Source organism: Salvelinus fontinalis, chromosome 24 (assembly GCF_029448725.1).
Source record: "Salvelinus fontinalis isolate EN_2023a chromosome 24, ASM2944872v1, whole genome shotgun sequence".
NCBI lineage: Eukaryota > Metazoa > Chordata > Actinopteri > Salmoniformes > Salmonidae > Salvelinus > Salvelinus fontinalis.
In genome coordinates, this window is record NC_074688.1 from 31,966,199 (window position 1) to 31,989,456 (window position 23,258).

The window sequence follows — 23,258 nt, forward strand, 5'->3', positions numbered from 1 at the left end:
TCTCCCCCTTGAACCTCCACGCCCTTTACATTCAAGCCACGCTAAACTCCTCCATGCCCCAGGACCAGGCTCCACACAATGGGGGGCCGTGCCTTTTCCTCCCATATACCATGCCTATGGAACTCCCTCCCTGATAACCTCAGGGCTGTTCAGACTGTTGTGGCCTTACGACTCATCAGCTGGCCTTCTCCTAGACTTTGATTGTTGCTTTCATTATATGGTTAGATATACAGTGCATTCAGAAAGTATTCAGACCCCTTGACTTGTCCACATTTTGTTACATTACAGCCTTATTCTAAAATGTATTAAATTAATTTGTTTTCCTCATCAATCTACACACAATACCCCATAATGACAAAGTGAAAAAAAAATGACATTTTTGCAAATGTATTAATGATAAAAAACAGATACATTTACATAAGTATTCAGATCCTTTACTCAGTACTTTGTTGAAGCACCTTTGGCAGTGATTACAGCCTCAAGTCTTCTTGGGTTTGACGCTACAAGCTTGGCACACATGTATTGGGGAGTTTATCCCATTCTTCTCTGCAAATCCTCTTAAGCTCTGTCAGGTTGGAAGGCGAGCGTCGCTGCACAGCTATTTTCAGGTCTCTGCATAGATGTTCGATCTGGTTCAAGTCCGGGCTCTGTCTGGGCCACTTAAGGACATTCAGAGACTTGTCCCGCAGCCACTCCTTCGTTGTCTTGGCTGTGTGCTTAGGGTCGTTGTCCTGTTGGAAGGTGAACCTTCATCCCCAGTCTGAGGTCCTGAGTGCTCTGGAGCAGGTTTTCATCAAAGATCTCTCTATACTTTGCTCCGTTCATCTTTCCCTTGATCCTGACTAGTCTCCCAGTCCCTGCCGCTAAAAAACATCCCCACTGCATGATGCTGCCAACACCATGCTCCACCGTAGGGATGGTGCCAGGTTTCCTCCAGACGTGATGTTTGGCAATTAGGCCAAAAAGTTAAATCTTGGTGTCATCAGACCAGAGAATCTTGTTTCTCATGGTCTGAGAGTCCGTTAGAAGCCTTTTGGCAAACTCCAACTCATGTGCCTTTTACCGAGGAGTGGCTTCCGTATAGCCACTCTACCATAAAGGCCTGATTCGTGGAGTGCTGCAGAGATGGTTGTCCTTCTGGAAGGTTCTCCCATCTCCACAGAGGAACTTTGGAGCTCTGTCAGAGTGACCATCAAGTTCTTGGTCACTCCCTGACCAAGGCCCTTCTCCCCCAATTGCTCGGTTTGTCTGGGCGGTCAGCTCTAAGAAGAGTCTGGTGGTTCCAAACTTCTTCCATTTAAGAATGATGGTGGCCACTGTGTTCTTGGGGACCTTCAATGCTGCAAAAATATTTTGGTACCCTTCCCCAGATCTGTGCGTCGATACAATCCTGTCTTGGAGCTTCTCGGACAATTCTACGGCATGCACTGTCAACTGTTGGATCTTATATTGACAGATGGACTCCAATCAAGTTGTAGAAATATCTCAAGGATGATCAATGTAAACAGGATGCACCTGAGCAACATTTTGAGTCTCATAGCAAAAGGTCTGAATACTTATGTAAATAAGGTATTTCTGTTTTTTAGATTTAATACATTTGATGAAATTTCAAACAAACTGTTTACACTTTGTCATTATGGGGTATTGTGTGTAGATTGATGAGGATTTAAAAAAATATAATCCATTTTAGAATAAGGCTGTAATTTAACAAAATGTGGAAAAAGTCAAGGGGTCTGAATACTTTCTGAATGCACGTACATATTTGTTTTATTTTTTTAACTATTTTTCTATTTTCTATTTAATTGTATGCACTTTGAGATTATTGTTGTTTAATTAAAAGAGCTTTACAAATGTAATTCATTAATATTATTATTATATTCCTGCCGCTATGGATTTTGGGTACTCACCGATCCTCCTTCCTGTCCCTGAGATGGAGGTTCTGATTGGGCCAGTTGCTGTGTGTCTCTGTGGGGACAAGCATCATAAACAGGGGTTCCTAACTTTAACCTAACCCTGTCTAGTAGAAACTATGATAACTATGGTGGACTTACAGTAGACAATGTGAGTGAAAAACCACAGCATTTTAAATGGTCTTTACTCGGACTCTACAGTGACTTTGTCATTAAAAGTTGTTGTCTCTTACCCAGTGCCATGGTGGCCTTCAGAGTCTAGTCCAACAGGATACGGTGAAGAGGAAACGTCTGTGTGTGGGACAATGAGGATGTTCAGCAAAGGAACACAAATATCTGATTCATAGTAAAACTATTATGTGACTAAGCCAATCTATCTTCACTGCACTTCAGAGCATATATTCTCTAAATTGTGATGGCTGCCTCTAACTCTGTCAAACCATGCACAGCGCCAAGCAGCACAGTCAGTCAGTTCACCTCTTTGTCTACCAGAGGGCAGGCATGCACTATAAAAGCCAAAGCTATCAGCATGTAATATGATGGCTCTGCTATAAGCTTGTCATAAACTACAGTAGCAGACTACAACATGCCATTGCAGCAGTGCTCAAGGTGACACCAACCCCCCATGACCCCTCCCACAACATAGCATGAGTCATAGTAAGCCACTGCAGCAAAGCAACATGGGGAGAGAGGGAACATGATAAGGGGATGGTACTAGTTGGGCAGGACTCCAGGACACACAGGGAGGGAGCGGTGTTAACGCATTGTTAACTCACCAGGGAAGATAAACTGTTGTCTAGGTTGTAAATAACAGCCAGCTAAAGGACAAGAGGAGAAACAACCACCAGAGGAATATAGAGAGGAGAGAGCGATATGATTGGGTTGATAAGCCACAAGCAGTTAAGGAGATGTTATAATAGGATATATTATATGATTAGTGGTAAAATAGCAAATTAAGTGTAATCAGGAATTGGAATATGATTAGAGATGTGCTATTACTGGATTAGGGTAGATGTGGAGTTAAGTGTTGTGATTGAGATGAACACAGTAGGAATCTAGAGTCTTTGGGGTGGATGCCTGTGAGAGATACTGGAGAAGTGTTGCTTCGGAGTGAAATGTTAGTGGAACAGGGTAGGAATCTAGAGAGCGCTTGGGCCTGTAAAGAGTGCTTGGGCCTGTAAAGAGCGCTTGGGCCTGTAAAGAGCACTTGGGCCTGTAAAGAGCACTTGGGCCTGTAAAGAGCACTTGGGCCTGTCATTGTGAGGACCTGGGAAGTGGAATCGGCTGTCTCGGGGCCCCTGGGGTCTGGGCGAGGGATTGTGTGGCGGTGACGCTGGGGGGGTTGCTCTGCTGGAAGGGGTTGGGCGAGGAGGGTGTAGAGGAAGTGGTGGAGGAGGGGTTACTGCTGGAATCCATCTGGCTCAGCATGGGAGGGTAGTCCTGAAAGAGGGTTTTCAACAGAAAGGTTTCATAAATTAAGGTTCAGGACATATTAGAGGTTCCATGTATGGTTATATTACTATTAATACACATACACACGTATGCTAAAACACTTTTTTCTACCTTTTTGGTTAGCACCTTAGGTAAAGTGCCAAACTGGATTGGTAACTCTGCCGTACAGTCAATTTGATTATTGATATCGGATGGTACAGATTCTGCCCGGCGGATTTGCGGGACTGAAAAATAAGAGAACAATGATTCAGTACTAAATTGACATTCTTGGGATGTATCGGGAAAAAGATAATTACATTGTGCATTTTTTGTCGTTTTGTATGCAGGAATGGACCAGGGCTTACGTGGGAGAAAAGATATCCTGCAGGGAAGGGCTTCTTTGGTACATTTGTTATGGCACTTTAACCTGGAAGCAGAGGAGACAGTAGTTCGCAGAGGAGCAGAGTGACTTGTGAACAAATGAAAGCGGAGATGTACAGTGCATTCGGAGAGTATTCTGACCCCTTGACTTTTTCCACATTTTGTTACGCTACAGTATTACTCTAAAATGGATTAAACCGTTGTTGTCCCCCCCCCCAATCTACACACAATAGCCCATAATGACACAGCAAAAACATGTTTTTATAAAAACGGAAATATCACATTTACATAAGTATTCAGACCCTTTACTCAGTACTTTGTTGAAACACCTTTGGCAGCGATTACAGCTTTGAGTATTGTTGGGTACGACGCTACAAGCTTGGCACACCTGTGTTTGGGGAGTTTCTCCCATTCTTCTCTGCAGATCCTCTCAAGCTCTGTCAGGTTGGATGGGGAGAGTTGATGCACAGCTATTTCCAGACGTGACGCTTGGCATTCAGGCCAAAGACTTCAATCTTGTTTTCTTCACACCAGAGAATCTTGTTTCTCATGGTCTGAGAGTCCTTTAGGTGCCTTTTGGCAAACTCCAAGTGGGCTGTCATGTGCCTTTTACTGAGGAGTGGCTTCCGCCTGGCCACACGACCATAAAGGCCTGATTGGTGGAGTGCTGCAGAGATGGTTGTCCTTCTGAAAGGTTCTTACATTTTAGAATGATGGAGGCCACTGTCTTCCTGGGGGCCTTCAATGCTGCAGAAATGTTTTGGCACCCTTCCCCAGATCTTTGCCTCGACACAATCCTGTCTCAGCGCTCTAAGGACAATTCCTTCGACCTCATGGCTTGGTTTTTGTTCTGGCATGCACTGTCAACTGTGGGACCTTATATAGACAGGTGTGTACCTTTCCAAACCATGTCCAATCAATTGAATTCACCACAGGTGGACTCCAATCAAGTTGTAGAAACATTTCAAGGATGATCAATGGAAACAGGATGCACCTGAGCTCAATTTTGAGTCTCATAGCAAAGGGTCTGAATTGATTTAAAAAATTTGAAAACATTTCTAAAAACCTGTTTTCACTTTGTCATTATGGGGTATTGTGTGTAGATTGACGAGGAAAACATTTAATTTAATCAATTTTAGAATAAGGCTGTAACATAACAAAATGTGGAAATAGTCATCGGGTCTGAATACTTTCTGAATGCACTGTATAGAAGGCTTCTTCTTACTTGCAGTGTTTGCACTTAACACCAAACATCATGTTCTTATGACACACCTGGCATGTCTGTGAGAGCCAGGATTTGGTTGAAAACCTTAGGAGAGAGAGAAGCAAAATAGTAATATATTTCACTTATATCACAACTTCTAATGTTGGAGTTGTCCACTGAGTAGTGGACAAACTGTTCCAGAGAAGTTTATGTGCTGTAATTCTGCCAGATCCCAAATGGTTTTCATTGGAATCTGTTATCTCTTTTCCCCAAACTTTTACGCAAGATCAAAATGAATAAATACACACTTTCCAGTCAGATAAACACTGGGTCTGACTGAGTGTCTGCATAACTCAAATTCTCAGATTCTTGAGGTGCCATTCTCACCAGACCAATGCAAGAAATGTTTGGGGTCTGTGCCAAGCTAGGAAGCTGAGCTAAAAACCAGGAATGTGTTTTTTTTCACAAATCCCATCACCATACAGTTGAAGTCGGAAGTTTACATACACTTAGGTTGGAGTCATTAAAACCTGTACTGCTCTGGCGTTCCGCCAGCGGAACTCCTCCCACATTCCACTGAAAAGGCAGAGCGCGAAATTCAAAATATATTTTTTAGAAATATTTAACTTTCACGCATTAACAAGTCCGATACAGCAAATGAAAGGTACACATCTTGTGAATCCAGCCAACATGTCCGATTTTTAAAATGTTTTACAGCGAAAACAGCACGTATATTTATGTTAGCTCACCACCAAATACAAAAAAGGACAAACATTTTTCACAGCACAGGTAGCATGCACAAAGCCAACCTAACTAACCAAGAACCAACCAAACTAACCAACAAACAACTTCATCAGATGACAGTCTTATAACATGTTATTCAATAAATCTATGTTTTGTTCGAAAAATGTGCATATTTCAGGTATAAATCATAGTTTACATTGCAGCTACAATCAGAAATTGCACCGAAAGCAACCAGAATAATTACAGATACCAACGTCAAATACGTAAATACTCATCATAAAACATTTCTGAAAAATACATAGTTTACAGCAAATGAAAGACAGGCATCTTGTGATTCCAGCCAATATTTCCGATTTCTTAAGTGTTTTACAGCGAAAACACAATATAGCGTTATATTAGCTTACCACAATAGCCAGAGACACAAGCCATTTCCCAGGAGCAAAAGTTAGCGATCGTAACAAACCAGTATAAGATATATAATTTTTGACTAACCTTGATAAGCTTCATCAGATGACAGTCCTATAACATCAGGTTATACATACACTTATGTTTTGTTCGAAAATGTGCTTATTTAGAGCTGAAATCAGTGGTTATACATTGTGCTAACGTAGCATCTTTTTCCCAGAATGTGCAGATATTTTTATGACACTCCAACTATTCTGACCAAATAACTATTCATAAACGTTACTAGAAAATACATGTTGTATAGGAAATGATAGATACACTAGTTCTTACTGCAATCGCCGTGTTAGAATTCTAAAAATAACTTCATTACAACATACAGCTTAGGTATGGCGAGAGAGTACCCAAAAGCTGGGCGCAAACGACTAGTTCACATGTTCGACAGATATATGAAATAGCATCATAAAATGGGTCCTACTTTTGCTGATCTTTCATCAGAATGTTGTACAAGGGGTCCTTTGTCGGGAACAATCGTTGTTTGGATTTAGAACGGCCTTTTTCCCTCTCGATTTAGCAAGCACACTTGCCAAGTGGCGCGAATCTCTCCATGTCAACAAACGGAAGAGAACGGAACACGGCAAAACTTCAATAATCTGCTTAAAATGTTTTCAATAATCTGATTAAACTATATTGAAAAAACATACTTTACGATGATATTGTCACATGTATCAAATAAAATCAAAGCCGGAGATAGTAGTCGCCTATAACGACAGCTTTTCAAAAGGCAAACCCCGGTTCCTTGTGCCTTCCTGAAAACAGGAAATGGGTGACACGTCATTCCAAGAGGATTTATTCCAACTCAGACCAAGATAAACACTGCATTTCTTCTCTCACTGGCTCTTGACATCTAGGGGAAGGTGTATGACGTGCATGTATACTAATACGTATCATGCCCATTTATAGGCAGGACCTAGAACAGAGCATCGATTTCAGATTTTCCACTTCCTGGTCAGGAAGTTTGTGCCAAATGAGTTCTGTTTTACTCACAGATATAATTCAAACGGTTTTAGAAACTAGAGAGTGTTTTCTATCCAATAGTAATAATAATATGCATATTGTACGAGCAAGAATTGAGTACGAGGCCATTTAAATTGGGCACGATTTTCCCCAAAGTGAAAACAGCGCCCTCTGTCCTCAACAGGTTTTAAAATTTGTTTTTCAACCACTCCACAAATTTCTTGTTAGCAAACTATAGTTTTGGTAAGTCGGTTAGAACATCTACTGTGTGCATGACACAAGTAATTTTTCCAACAATTGTTTACAGACAGATTATTTCACTGTATCACAATTCCAGTGGGTCAGAAGTTTACATACACTAAGTTGACTGTGCCTTTAAACAGCTAGGAAAATTCCAGAGAATTATGTCATGGCTTTAGAAGCTTCTGATAGGCTAATTGACATCATTTGAGTCAATTGGAGGTGTACCTGTGGATGTATTTCAAGGCCTACCTTCAAACTCAGTGCCTCTTTAATTGATATCATGGGAAAATCAAAAGAAATCAGCCAAGACCTCAGAAAAATAATTGTAGACCTCCACAAGTCTGGTTCATCGTTGGGAGCAATTTCTAAATGCCTGAAGGTACCACGTTCATCTGTACAAACAATAGCACGCAAGTATAAACACCATGGGACCACGCAGCCGTCATACCACTCGGGAAGGAGACGCTTTCTGTCTCCTAGAGATGAACGTACTTTGGTGCGAAAAGTGCAAATCAATCCCAGAACAACAGCAAAGGACCTTGTGAAGATGCTGGAGGAAACAGGTACAAAAGTATCTATATCTACAGTAAAACAAGTCCTATATCGACATAACCTGAAAGGCCGCTCGGCAAGGAAGAAGCCACTGCTCCAAAACCGCCATAAAAAAAGCCAGACTACGGTTTGCAACTGTACATGGTTACAAAGATCGTACTTTTTGGAGAAATGTCCTCTGGTCTGATGAAACAAAAATATAACTTTGGCCATAATGACCATCGTTATGATTGGAGGAAAAAGGGTGAGCCTTAACTTGGGTCTAAAATGTTGGACCCAAGTTCAACAATATTACCTCAATTAGCCCGACTAACTGGTGCTCCAACACATCGGCTACTTGGACAATTTGCATTGTGTCCCACCAACCCCTCTTTTACACTGCTGCTACTCTGTTTATCATCTATGCATAGTCACTTTAACTACACCTACATGTACATACAGTGGCTTGAGAAAGTATTCACCCCCTTGACATTTTTCCTATTTTGTTGCCTTACAACCTGGAATTAAAATGGCTTTTGGGGGGGGGTTTGTATCATTTGATTTACACAACATGCCTACCACTTTGAAGATGCAAAATGTTTTTTTTGTGTGAAACAAACAAGACATATTGCAAAGTCAATACTTTGTAGAGCCACCTTTTGCAGTAATTACAGCTGCAAGTCTCTTGGGGTATGTCTCCAGAAGCTTGGCACATCTAGCCACTGGGATTTTTTCCCATTCTTCAAGGCAAAACTGCTCAAGCTCCTTGAAGTTGGATGGGTTACACTGGTTACAGCAATCTTTAAGTCATTCCACAGATTCTCATTTGGATTGAGGTCTGGGCTTTGACTAGGCCATTCCAAGACATTTAAATGCTTCCCCTTAAACCACTGAAGTGTTGCTTCAGCAGTATGCTTTGGGTTATTGTCCTGCTGGAAGGTGAACCTCCGTCCCAGTCTCAAATCTCTTGAAGACTGAAAAAAGGTTTCCCTCAAGAATTTCCCTGTATTTGGCGCCATCCAACATTCCTTCAATTCTGACCAGTTTCCCAGTCCCTGCCGAGGAAAAACAAACCCACAGCATGATGCTGCCATCACCATGCTTCATTGTGGGGATGGTGTTCTTGGGGTGATGAGAGGTGTTGGGTTTGCACCAGACATAGCGTTTTCCTTGATGGCCATAAAGCTCAATTTTAGTCTCATCTAACCAGAGTACCTTCTTCCATATGTTTGGGGAGTCTCCCACATGCCTTTGGCGGACATCAAATGTGTGGAGCTTTGCAGCTCCTTCAGGGTTATCTTTGGTCTCTTTGTTGCCTCTCTGATTAATGCCCTCCTTGACTGGTCCGTGAGTTTTGGTGGGCGTACCTCTCTTGTCAGGTTTGTTGTGGTGCCATATTCTTTCAATTTTTTAATAATGGATTTAATGGTGCTCCGTGGGATGTTCAAAGTGTCTGATATTTTTTGTATAAACCAACCCTGATACGTACTTCTCCACAACTTTGTCTCTGACCTGTTTGGAGAGCTCCTTGGTCTTCATGGTGCCGCTTGCTTGGTGGTACCCTTGCTTAGTGGTATTGCAGACTCTGGGGCCTTTCAGAACAGGTGTATATCTACATGACAGATCATGTGACACTTAGATTGCACACAGGTGGACTTTATTTAACTAATTGTGTGACTTCTGAAGGTAATTGGTTGCACCAGATCTTATTTAGGGGCTTCATAGCAAAAGGGGTGAATACATATGCACGCACAACTATTCCGTTTAAATTTTGTTATATATATTTTTTAAACAAGTTATTTTTTAAATTTCACTTCACTAATTTGGACTATTTTGTGTATGTCCATGACATGAAATCCAAATAAAAATCTATTTAAATTACAGGTTGTAATGCAACAAAATAGGAAACATGCCAAGGGGGGTGAATACTTTTGCAAGGCACTGTATTACCTCAATTAGCCAGACTAACCGGTGCCCCCGCACATTGACTCTGTACAGGCACCACCTATATATCACCTCGCTACTGTTATTTTCACTGTCATTTTACTGTTTTTATTTATTTACTTATGTATTGTTTACCTAATACCTATTTTCTTAAATTGTACTGTAGGTTAGGGCTTGTAAGTAAGCATTTCACTGTAAGGTCTACACCTGTTGTAATAGGCGCACGTGACAGATAAACTTTGATTTGATTTGCAAGACCTGATGTTTCACTGGTTGTTCACTGGTTTCAAACACAATGATTGATAGGCAACTTAAACTTCTTGAATTCAACCATTATTGGGTTCAAATACACATTTACATTTGTGAACAGCCACCCACAACAACCACAATCCGTAAAATGCAAATAGATAAATGAGAGCGCAGCAGTGTGATTCACATCAATGCGCTATGTAGTTATCATTAATAGGTGATATCCTTGTGTCTAGCAGAGAGTCAATCAGCTCTTTAAAATCCAGTTACAACTGTTCAGAGCTGCCCTTCATAATGTCATTAAAACCCACATGGACTACGATAGAATCGATGTCCATGTCCTGACATAGTACAATCGGGAGCAGCTTAGTAATGTAATTTACTCGAGCTCCGGGATAGGAAATTGTTTTTACACCAGGAATGGTCACATGTCAGCAAATCACTGTGTGTCTGAACACACACAAACCCTATTTGGTCACTTGTAACTTGCTGTTTGGACAGTCAGTATTCCAATACGGATTTTAAAAATATAACTGATTTCAGCATTAAGGCCTGCAGTGTGAACAAGGCTTTAGCACAGTTATCTCCAACCCTGTTCCTGGAGCCCTACCCTCCTGTAAGATTTCGCTCCAACCCCAGGAACTAACCTGGTTCAGTTAATCAACCAGCTAATTATTAGAATCAGGTGTGCTAGTGAAAACCTACAGGACAGTAGCTCTCCAGGAACAGGGTTGGAGAGCCCTGATTTAGAGGCATAGCCAGTCTCACTCCAAAATGTTTCACATTTGAAATATATATATTTTTTAAAATTGAAAGCACACACTATATATATCTTAAAATGTTTATAGAAAAGAGTATAGAGACTACTGGTGATGAACAAGGCTACATATGGAATTACCAGGCACTGTCCTCAGGGTAATTCTCATGATAGGTAACGTCAGGTCTGGCATTATATCACAAAATAATAATGATTTAAGAATTTGTCTAGCGCTACAGAAGAAATGGCTAAAGCAATCAATGTGATTTCTAATGGCTTTCTACTGTGATTTATAACAAACAGGAACACATTTCTTATCCTTGAAGTCGATGGCACAGCACTCACTAATAATACATTTGCAAGTGAGATAATCTAACAGGCCTGGCAAGCAGTAAAAAAACTAAGTTCATGTCATTTTTATCGTAGCAAGAAGAGATCAAAAAATACAAGTGGCTTGGGTCAGAGGTGACACAAAATGAAATAAGTGGCTAGGTCACCGAAGACAGTTGTGACCCACAGCACTAAACCATCACAGAGGTCAAACTGAGGTCTCCATCCACCTCCAGGATGTTGACCTGCTGGAGGAGGGTGTGGCGGTGTTTGTAGGTGCTCGTCTGATTCCCGTTGACCACTATCTTGTAGCACTGATCCTCACAGTAAATAGACAGCTGAAAAGACCAAACTAGCCATATTAGTACTCAGTCTGATATAAAGAGAGAAAAAAATCCAGCATCTTTAATGTGGATCATCTCTCTAATGAACATCATGCCACAGTCTGAGTGACTAAACCAGAAAGGAAATCAGTATCAGGAAAGGGCTTAGCTAGACAGAAAGATAAGTGGTATGCTTGGTGCTGAAACAATAAATAATTATTCATCCTTGAAACTGAGATTGTATACAAGGTGCGTTGCGTAACTGCAGCCTTAGATAAAAGTGGATGGTTCCTGGTGGCTAGTTACCGTGAAAGACTGGCCCTTGTGGAAGGGCATTCCACCAGAGCGCTCCTCCTTTCCCCACTGGTCTCTCAGCTTGCTGTTGCGTACCACTAGGGTCTCGTCAAATCGGGGGTTGAAGTGCAGCGCAATCCCAGAGTTGAACAGTAGGTTAACGTGGAACCTATAGGCAAGGGGGAAAGGATAAGTGTCGGGGAAAAACCATGACAGGAGAACTGCTATTGTTGCACCCTCCAGGATGTTTTGTTGGCCTACCTCTTTCTATTTATTTTTAATTTGAACCTTTATTTAACTAGGCAAGTTAAGTGTCTAAGCCAAGGGCTCATTGACACACTTGCAATACAATGGAAATGAGGTGAACTAGAACTGCCAAAGTTCTTTTATGCTTTTTTTTCATTCAAATATACACTGCTCAAAAAAATAAAGGGAACACTTAAACAACACAATGTAACTCCAAGTCAATCACACTTCTGTGAAATCAAACTGTCCACTTAGGAAGCAACACTGATTGACAATAAATTTCACATGCTGTTGTGCAACTGGAACAGACAAAAGGTGGAAATTATAGGCAATTAGCAAGACACCCCCAATAAAGGAGTGGTTCTGCAGGTGGTGACCACAGACCACTTCTCAATTCCTATGCTTCCTGGCTGATGTTTTGGTCACTTTTGAATGCTGGCGGTGCTTTCACTCTAGTGGTAGCATGAGACGGAGTCTACAACCCACACAAGTGGCTCAGGTAGTGCAGCTCATCCAGGATGGCACATCAATGCGAGCTGTGGCAAGAAGGTTTGCTGTGTCTGTCAGCGTAGTGTCCAGAGCATGGAGGCGCTACCAGGAGACAGGCCAGTACATTAGGAGACGTGGAGGAGGCCGTAGGAGGGCAACAACCCAGCAGCAGGACCGCTACCTCCGCCTTTGTGCAAGGAGGATTAGGAGGAGCACTGCCAGAGCCCTGCAAAATGACCTCCAGCAGGCCACAAATGTGCACGTGTCTGCTCAAACGGTCAGAAACAGACTCCATGAGGGTGGTATGAGGGCCCGACGTCCACAGGTGGGGGTTGTGCTTACAGCCCAACACCGTGCAGGACGTTTGGCATTTGCCAGAGAACACCAAGATTGGCAAATTCGCCATTGGCGCCCTGTGCTCTTCACAGATGAAAGCAGGTTCACACTGAGCACATGAGCACATGTGACAGACGTGACAGAGTCTGGAGAAGCCGTGGAGAACGTTCTGCTGCCTGCAACATCCTCCAGCATGACCGGTTTGGCGGTGGGTCAGTCATGGTGTGGGGTGGCATTTCTTTGGGGGGCCGCACAGCCCTCCATGTGCTCGCCAGAGGTAGCCTGTCTGCCATTAGGTACCGAGATGAGATCCTCAGATCCCTTGTGAGACCATATGCTGGTGCGGTTGGCCCTGGGTTCTTTCTAATGCAAGACAATGCTAGACCTCATGTGGCTGGAGTGTGTCAGCAGTTCCTGCAAGAGGAAGGCTTTGATGCTATGGACTGGCCCGCCCGTTCCCCAGACCTGAATCCAACTGAGTACATCTGGGACAACATGTCTCGCTTTAGTCCAGGTCTGGGAGGAGATCCCTCAGGAGACCATCCGCCACCTCATCAGGAGCATACCAGGCGTTGTAGGGAGGTCATACAGGCACGTGGAGGCCACACAGACTACTGAGCCTCATTTTGACTTGTTTAAAGGACATTACATCAAAGTTGGATCAGCCTGTAGCGTGGTTTTCCACTTTAATTTTGAGTGTGACTCCAAATCCAGACCTCCATGGGTTGATAAATTTGATTTCCATTGATAATTTTTCTGTGACTTTGTAGTCAGCACATTCAACTATGTAAAGAAAAAAGTATTTAATAAGAATGTTTCATTCATTCAGATCTAGGATGTGTTATTTTAGTGTTCCCTTTATTTTTTTGAGCAGTGTATATAGGATTTTATATTGTAACTCCAGGGGAAGTGTATTTCCCACTGTTGTTATTCTTTACTGTAAAGACAATAAGACAGGATCAGACCTATTGGCATTGGGGTTAACCACTCCCTGGATGTTGATGGTGCGTCCAGGGTAGAGTCCTCCATTGATCATGTTCTTGTATGGAACAGCCTGGATGAAAATGGAAGATTTGAATGAATCACTCATTATGACCAATAGTGTTGATGTTGTTGATGCGATAGAACTAACTAAATTTGCTCAGCAACACTACAGTACAAGAAAGTAGAAGATAATTTACAAAGAATGGTGGCTGGACATATAGAGGATGGGCCTGTGACAAGCAACAGGAGAGGGGGATCTTGACAGCACGTTGATTACAGTACTACATTTCCCTGTAAACAGGTTACTGTATATTTACTGTAACTCTGTCACAATCTGCCTAAAGACAATGACAGGTCGTTACACTCACACAACGATACAGTCAGTGTACAGAAAGAGGAAGTAGATCACACTATACAAATATGAACTTTAGTGATCTTAAAATACCCCATCACAGGAAGCATCAGGACTACGAAGCATAAAACGATTCAGTGAAGGAGATAAGGGAGACGTATCACTATGTGACACGCCCTCGTTTGCGGGTCATTGGTTGAAGCCTTATTCAATCACGCCTAACAGGCCAATATGAACTTTGTGGGTATACGCTCCTCGTGTCTACATAACACCCTGCACTGTGCAAGATGATGGTGAGATGTCTCCCTCATCTCCTTCAGAAACCTGGGAATACATACCGTAACCCAAATTTATCTTTCAGTCGACTCGGTTCAACATCTCACTATGGGACACTTGCAAAACACCCTGATTGCCAATAGCCCGTTTCCTGAGAAGCCTGTTGTGGTTCATGGTAATGTATCTGATCCATACTACTCAGCTCCAGCACCAATGACTGTGTGTGCCAGGGAGGGTGCAGTAATGACTAGCCCAACTAGCCGGAGATGCCTCTGAACAGTGCCCATGACGTGGCAATTCCTCTAGTGGAATGTGCCCGGACACCCAGTGGAGACTGCAATCCCGGATAACTGTACGCCTTGGCGATAGCCTCCATTACCCAATGGAAGAGGCGTTGTTTGGACCAAGCCCTGCCCTGAGCTGGGTGGCAAAGCAAACAAACAGTTGGTCACAATTCCGGAATGGCCTAATCCTGTCCATGTAGATGCGCAGTGCGCGCACCAGACACTACGTGTTAAGATGCCGCTGCTCTGGAGGAGATAAAGGCTGAGGGTGGAAGGGAAAGAGGTCAGTGGCTTGACTACTATAGGTCATGGGAATGACCTTAGGAATGAAGTGGCGTTAGCACGTATCCTAACCTTGGAGAAGTTGGGGGCAAACTGAGTGTATGAAGGGTGAACTGAGAGCGCATGAAGGTCGCTAACGTGCTTGGCCAAGGCGAGCAACAGGTCCTTCTTATAAGACAGAGTCTTAAGATCCACTTCTCCGGGGATTAAAAGTGATTGCCTGTAAGTGCATCCAGAACCAGCGTCAAGTCCCATGATGGTGCAAGTGGCTTGGAGACCGGATGGAGACCACGCGCTCCCTTGATAAAACTACGAACCAGGGGGTGAGCCCCGATCGTCATCTCACCTAGTTCTACATGGCAGGCTAATATCGCCGCCAAGTAGACCTTAACGGTGGAAAAGGCCTTGCCCTTGTCGAGAAATTCCTGTAGGAAGAAGAGAACGGCAGGAAAGTAACACTGAAAGGGGACCAACTCACGTCTCTCACACCACCTCTCGAATACCCACCACTTCATGTCGTAAAGACCTCTTGTAGAAGGGGCTCTGGCGCTCTGAATTGTGGCAACCACGTTTGGAGGCAAGCCCATCGAGTCTAAATTGGACTTCTCATGGGCCAGGCCCAGAGATCCATCAGCTCGGGATGTGGGTGGAATATTTCGCCCTGGGCAGTATAACGTATTTTAACAATATACCTGTATTGATGGACGGACTGGTTTGGGTTTTTACTTTACCTTCTAAAACAATATTTGAATGTTTGGTTTGTTAAATGTGATAAGCTGTGTCAGTACGTGACCGATGTTGCCGGGCAAAACACAGAGGCAGTGGCGAAAAGCCATCACTCTCCTCCCAAAAATATTTTCTGCTGGATCGGTAAGAGCAAGCTTTTGGCACGATTCATCCTGAAGCCTAGAGCGAGCATGTGCAACAACAGCTAGGCTGTGTGCTCCGCTGCCTGAGCCAGAGTGTCCGTCAGTGGGGCAAGGGACAGACTGAATGGTAAGGTGAGATATTCATAGGCTATGCACTCAAAGGCAAACCTTAGATATCTCCTGTGTGAAGGTAACTAGCTACAATTGCGATGGAACTAGCTAAAATTTGTGGGAACCTGCTATTAGTGAGATGTTAAAGCAGTGGAGCTAAATAGCTAACAACGCGAAAGGTGTGTAGGCCAGGCAACAGGTCTACTGTAGCTAGACGACAACAAAAAAACACTGCTAACAAGCTAACCGAGGTAACTTCACTCTGTTAAGTGAAGATGAAGTTAGCAGAATTCCTGAAAATAAGCCATTCAACGCTTTGGGTTGGGGTGGTAACCCACACCAAAAGGAACAGTTAAGTTGAGAGCTAGTTTTCTGAATGAAGCTGCTTTAAGACTAGTAACCAGATAGTAACCAAATAGACTCGAATAATGAGGAAACCAGAGCAGTGCAGGGTGTTATATAGACACTCGGGCGTACACCCACAAAGCTCTGATTGGCCTGTTAGGAGTGACTCTGATTATGCTGTTAGGCGTGATTTGAATAATGCTTCCACCAATGACCCACAAAATAGGGATGTCCCATAGTGAGATGTCTAACCCAGTTGACTGAAAGATAACTAAAATCTGAAAGACAGTGAAAGGAATACAAATCACAGATCTGACCAAAAATGTTTTAATGAGTTCGATAACCAAGAACTGGTTGGCCAATAAATTATCATTATTGATTCCGATCCAGATTAACTCACTGGATGTCCTGGTTGTGCGGGAAATCCTGGATAAGGGAATCCTGGTTGTCCCGGAAATCCCGGATAAGAAGGGAATCCTGGCTGGGCCGGAAATCCCGGATAAGAAGGGAATCCAGGTTGTGCCGGAAATCCTGGCTGTGCAGGAAAGGTGGGCTGAAGGACATAAAATCACTTTCAATCAGTTGAACTGTCTTCAAATTCTCTGTCCATCTAATTAATATGTTAGGTACTACTCACCGCAGGGTTCTGGAAGACGATGGAGGTCAACTCCACTTTCCCCTCGGCTGAGATGGTGTCCACTGAGTAAAACGGGATACGGTGCTTGAAGGTCATGAAATGGTTCCCATTCACTTTCAACTGAAGACAGAGAACAGAGAACGACCATGAGCAGAGTCATTATGGACCTGAGGACAGTGAGTGAGAGAACAAGTGTCACTCACAACTATTCAAGTTTTTTTCCAACCCATGAATTGAAATCCATTTTAACTCCTAAACAGATTAGAATAAATTGAGTCACACAGTAAAATATAATATAAATAGAATACATAACATATAATTTCAATTAAACAAGAGTGAAACACCATGGGCTCCCGAGGGGCGCAGCTGTCAAAGGCACTGCATCTCAGTGCTAGAGGCGTCACTACAGACCCCTGTTTGGGTTCCAGGGTGTATCACAACCGCCCGTGATTGGGAGTCCCATAGGACGGCGCACAATTGGCCCAGCGTCGTCCGGGTTAGGGTTTGGCCGGGGTAGGCCGTCATTCTAAATAAACATTTGTTCTTAATTGACTTGCCTAGTTAAATAAAGGTTAAATAAAAAATACAAAAGATTATGAGTCACTGACTTCATTAAAATCATGTGGGAGCTCCGTAAGCATAATATTTTACAGTCATTTATATAAAACAGGAAATGATATATTTTACAATGACAGACTGAAAAGGTTGTTCTGTAGTCGGAATGTACAGATGTAGGTTCTTAATTTGATCACTCTTTTGTTGATGAGACTTTTCCTGCCAACAGGAAATGCTGACTTTTTGTGTATTCAAGGTTTAAAAAGGCTTCTAACGTTTGTAATTTCCCCTTTAAAACAAAAAATGTATCAACCCCATTAATTATAATCCATATAATAATTAACATTTCCTGTGAATGCAGGATTATTTTCCTGCTGTAACAAACTGGCTCAAATTAAGATCCTAGATCTGTATCCTCCATTTGCTATAGTAGGGGAGGGTTTGGGTGACCTGAAAAAAGTCCCTCTGGACAGTTATCTCGAGGCTGAAGCAGGAGCCATGTTGGAAGGGGGAATGCTGATTCCGCTCCTCTGTCCCCCATCTGGACTGCTGCAAGGTGTTGGTCACCACATATCCAGGGTGACTGTCATAGCGTGGATTGAAGTGAAGGGCAATGTCTGCCCCTGCCCTAGAACCACACTGCAAATTCACATGGAACCTGAGAAAGAGAAAGAGAAAGTGAGACCGAGAGAGATCATGTGCTTCCGGATATGTTAAACAATTCTCGGAACAAGTTTAAATCTGCGCAAAAAATGTGTACTAGGCCTTATCTGGACTGGAACGCACCCACTGACTCTCTCGAAGACAACTAATAAGGACATGTATTATCAAAGCTTATATCGGTGAGTGGTGACCCACCTGTCTGCCGCATGGTGAACTCTCCCAGTGATAGTGATGGTCATCCCCTCCTGAAGCCCACCTTGGATAGAGCCGGTGAAAGGGAGACTCTGGGACATATAATAAACAGAATCATTAATGACAAACTCAATTGAATAAGAATGGATAAATGAAATTAAAACAACTATTATGTAGGCTAGAGGCCATTGACTCTCCTCTTTACTACATCCGCTATTACTGCTTGTGTGATAATTATTAATAGGCCTAGGTCTACATAACGGAATACGCGAGACATTCACTGTAGCCTAATAACATACATGTTAAATTTGCACAATAGCATAGCATGAATTGATACTATGAATGTCTAGCTATGCATATATTGATTTTAGAATTAAATATGTGAACTGAAAAAAGCAGACTATAACTGGGAAAATAATGTACTGTATATTGCTGAGAAGCGGATGGGAGCGCATTTTGATTACCAGATTTGACCGTAAGCAATCGCCCAACTCTCCCAAAGTTAAACATTAAGAGCATCTACATTTTAAATAAACAACACAACAAATCACATAACAAATGGTTTTAATAAACGTACCGGATTATAAAAAGGTTGCTGGTTATAAAATGCCATTTCTCCAAATCTCACTGTAAATCGAAACGTCTTCTCAGTTGCTCAACGCTCTCTCAGTGATGATATGTGTAGTTTCAGAAATGTGTAGTTTCGTTTTTACATGCATTGAAGGGGTGGGAGGAGGAATTAAGTAAGTAACAATGTTGCCTAGTTTAGAATTCCTCTACATTGTTTTATCCCCTAATGAATACCTGTCGAAATATCCTAGGTTTTGGCCTTTCTAGGGAGTTTTTCCTAGCCACCGTGCTTCTACACCTGCATTGCTTGCTGTTTGGGATTTTAGGCTGGGTTTCTGTACAGCACTTCGAGATATTAGCTGATGTACGAAGGGCTATATAAAATAAACTTGATTTGATTTGATATGCTGCAGTTGTGAAATATCGGTCTTGCCCTAATCCGTAGGCCTACACATAGACTAATCAAGAGACGATGCCGGCCGATAGATTTTTATGCTTTTTCAATCATTAACCTGCAATTACTCAGTCAGGTGATGTTGCGGGAAGTTGACTCAGAATTGGACAGAGTTTGCTGTGTATAGAGGTCAGTTTGTCTCCATGCACACACACGCATGCTAACATCACATGTAAAATGTAATAACAATGGCACCTTTTTAATTTCTAATAATTTCTTATTCCAAATCCTAATTAATTGCCCGATTGTCACCTTAACCCAAGACAACTATGTAACGGCGATCCTCCTCCTCTCCATCTTCGGAAAAGGAGGAGTATTGAGGGAACCAAGGCGCAGCGAAGTTTGAACACATATTTATTAAACAAGACGAAAACGAACACGAACTACACTTGAAATGATACAAAATAACAAACGACGTAGACTGACCTAAACATGAGAACTTACATTGACACGAAGAACGCACGAAATGGAAACAGACTACATAAACCGAAACAGTCCCGTGTGGTACGAAATAACATACAGACACGGAAGACAATCACCCACAAACAAACAGTGAGAACACCCTACCTAAATATGACTCTTAATTAGAGGAGAACGCAAAACACCTGCCTCTAATTAAGAGCCATACCAGGCAACCAAAACCAACATAGAAACAGATAACATAGACTGCCCACCCAAAACTAACGCCCTGACCAATTACACATACAAAAACAACATAAAACTGGTCAGGACCGTTACATAACCCCCCCCTCAAGGTGCGAACTCCGGGCGCACCAGCACAAAGTCCAGGGGAGGGTCTGGGTGGGCAGTTGACCACGGTGGTGGCTCCGGCTCTGGACGCTGTCCCCACACCACCATAGTCACTCCCCGTTTTTGTCTTCCCCTCCCAATGCCCACCCTAAAACTCACATCCTCTAAATAAACAGCCAGCACCAGGAGAAGGGGCAGCACCGGGACAAAGGGCAGCACCGGGACAAGGGGCAGCACCGGGACAAGGGGCAGCACCGGGACAAGGGGCAGCACCGGGACAAGGGGCAGCACCGGGACAAGGGGCAGCACCGGGACAAGGGGCAACACCGGGACAAGGGGCAGGTCCCGGCTGATAAACTCTGGCAGATCCTGGCTGAGGGACTCTGGCAGGTCTATGCAGGCTGACGGCTCTCGACGCTCATGGCAGACTGACGGCTCTCGACGCTCATGGCAGGCTGACGGCTCTCGACGCTCATGGCGGGCTGACGGCTCTCGACGCTCATGGCGGGCTGACGGCTCTCGACGCTCATGGCGGGCTGACGGCTCTCGACGCTCATGGCGGGCTGACGGCTCTCGACGCTCATGGCGGGCTGACGGCTCTGGCTGCTCATGGCTCTCTGACGGCTCTGGCTGCTCATGGCTCTCTGACGGCTCTGGCTGCTCATGGCTCGCTGGCGGCTCTGACAGATCCAGTCTGGTTGGCGGCTCTGGCAGATCCTGTCTGGTTGGCGGCTCTGGCAGATCCTGTCTGGTTGGCGGCTCTGGCAGATCCTGTCTGGTTGGCGGCTCTGGCAGATCCTGTCTGGCGGACGGCTCTAGCGGCTCCTGTCTGGCGGACGGCTCTAGCGGCTCCTGTCTGGCGGGCGGCTCTGTAGGCTCATGGCAGACGGGCGGCTTTGCAGGCTCATGGCAGACGGGCGGCTTTGCAGGCTCATGGCAGACGGATGGCTCAGACGGCGCTGAGGAGACGGATGGCTCAGATGGCGCTGGGGAGACGGATGGCTCAGATGGCGCTGGGGAGACGGATGGCTCAGATGGCGCTGGGGAGACGGATGGCTCTGGCCGGATACGGCGCACTGTAGACCTGGTGCGTGGTGCCGGAACTGGAGGCACCGTGCTAAGGATAAGCACCATCCTACTAGTGCGGGGAGCAGGGACAGGGCACACTGTATTCTCAAAGCCCACTCTATACCTGATGCGAGGTACCGGCACTGGTGACACCGGGCTGAGGACAAGCACATCAGGATTAGTAGGGGGAGAATATACAGTGTGTTCAGGGCTCTGGAGACGCACAGGAGGCTTTGTGCGTGGTGCCGGAACTGGAGGCACCGAACTGGATACACGTACTACAGAGAGAGTGCGTGGAGGAGGAACTGGGCTCAGGAGACGCACTGATAGCCTAGTGCGTAGTGTAGGCACTGTAGGTACTAGGCTGGGGCGGGGAGGTGGCGCCGGAAATACCAGACCGTGGAGGCGTACTGGCTCTCTTGAGCATTGAGCCTGCCCAACCTTACCTGGTTGAATGCTCCCGGTTGCCCGACCAGTGCGGGGAGGTGGAATAACCCGCACCGGCCTATGTAGGCGAACCGGGGAAACCATGCGTAAGGCAGGTGCCATGTATGCCGGCCCGAGGAGACGCACTGGAGACCAGACGCGTTGAGCCGGCCTCATGACACCTGGCTCAATACCCAATCTAGCCCTACCAGTGCGGGGAGGTGGAATAACCCGCACTGGGCTATGCACTCGTACAGGAGACACCGTGCGCTCTACTGCGTAACACGGCGCCTGCCCGTACTCCCGCTCTCCACGGTAAGCCTGGGAAGTGGGCGCAGGTCTCCTACCTGCCCTTGGCCCACTACCTCCTAGCCCCCCCCCAAGAAATTTTTGGGAGTTACTTACGGGCTTTTTGGGCTTCCGTGCCAGACGCTTCCCTCATAGCTCCGGTTCCTCTCTCCGGTAGCCTCTGCTCTCCTCAGTGCCTCCAGCTGTTCCCATGGGAGGCGATCCCTACCAGCCAGGATCTCCTCCCATGTGTAGCAACCCTTTCCGTCCAATATATCGTCCCATGTCCATTGCTCCTTCTTTTCTTGTCCCTTTCTCCGTTGACTCCGCTGCTTGGCTCTGGTATGGTGGGTGATTCTGTAACGGCGATCCTCCTCCTCTCCATCTTCGGAAAAGGAGGAGTATTGAGGGAACCAAGGCGCAGCGAAGTTTGAACACATATTTATTAAACAAGACGAAAACGAACACGAACTACACTTGAAATGATACAAAATAACAAACGACGTAGACTGACCTAAACATGAGAACTTACATTGACACGAAGAACGCACGAAATGGAAACAGACTACATAAACCGAAACAGTCCCGTGTGGTACGAAATAACATACAGACACGGAAGACAATCACCCACAAACAAACAGTGAGAACACCCTACCTAAATATGACTCTTAATTAGAGGAGAACGCAAAACACCTGCCTCTAATTAAGAGCCATACCAGGCAACCAAAACCAACATAGAAACAGATAACATAGACTGCCCACCCAAAACTAACGCCCTGACCAATTACACATGCAAAAACAACATAAAACTGGTCAGGACCGTTACAAACTAACTGTAGGCTGCCACTGTCCTTTAGACACTTCCATTTGTCTCTCCTGGATTCGGTGAGGATATTTCTAATTTTGATGTTTTAGTAATAATGCTACAAATACACACATTAATTTGTATTTGTTTCAAAGTGTTCTAGAAGAGAAATAACCATGTACTACGTTTGTACTGACATTTTTCACATACTGTATATTGCATGACACACTTTTTGATGTAATCCTGCATATCAGTAGCAGAAGTGTATTGAGACCACCAGAAGACCACCATAGTGTAGGGAGTCATTGGAGTCATGAACATGTCTGTTCTCTAAATCATCCTCTCTCTTCTGGGAACTGGTGAGTCAGTGGTACCCATATTTGAGGTCAAAGTTTTGAATCCCGGATTGCCCCTTTAATTTAAACCAAACACTTGGAAATAAATCAACTGTATAAATGGAGTCTAGTGGGAATTGTGTGCTTGTAATTTAGCTGCTTAATGTAAAGTGATACCTTT

General features: G+C 44.2%; 2 protein-coding genes across 2 annotated transcripts; both read right to left on the reverse strand.

Annotated features, from left to right (window-relative positions):
• Positions 1–927: 927 nt before the first annotated feature.
• On the reverse strand, positions 928–8,349 carry LOC129822303 (kinase suppressor of Ras 1-like). Its single transcript, XM_055880467.1, has 6 exons — positions 4,948–8,349; positions 3,707–3,768; positions 3,474–3,586; positions 3,178–3,350; positions 2,144–2,201; positions 928–1,965 (listed from the first exon to the last, which is right to left on the reverse strand). Exons 1-5 carry the CDS (start codon positions 4,977–4,979, stop codon positions 2,162–2,164), a joined length of 420 nt encoding a protein of 139 aa, XP_055736442.1. The 5' UTR covers positions 4,980–8,349; the 3' UTR covers positions 928–1,965; positions 2,144–2,161.
• Positions 8,350–10,883: 2,534 nt separating this feature from the next.
• LOC129822301 (galectin-9-like) lies at positions 10,884–19,170 on the reverse strand. Its single transcript, XM_055880466.1, has 8 exons — positions 18,959–19,170; positions 18,385–18,473; positions 17,977–18,184; positions 16,972–17,091; positions 16,735–16,887; positions 13,797–13,885; positions 11,773–11,929; positions 10,884–11,481 (listed from the first exon to the last, which is right to left on the reverse strand). The coding sequence occupies exons 1-8, from the start codon at positions 18,992–18,994 to the stop codon at positions 11,335–11,337; spliced, it is 999 nt and encodes a 332-aa protein (XP_055736441.1). The 5' UTR covers positions 18,995–19,170; the 3' UTR covers positions 10,884–11,334.
• Positions 19,171–23,258: the final 4,088 nt, after the last annotated feature.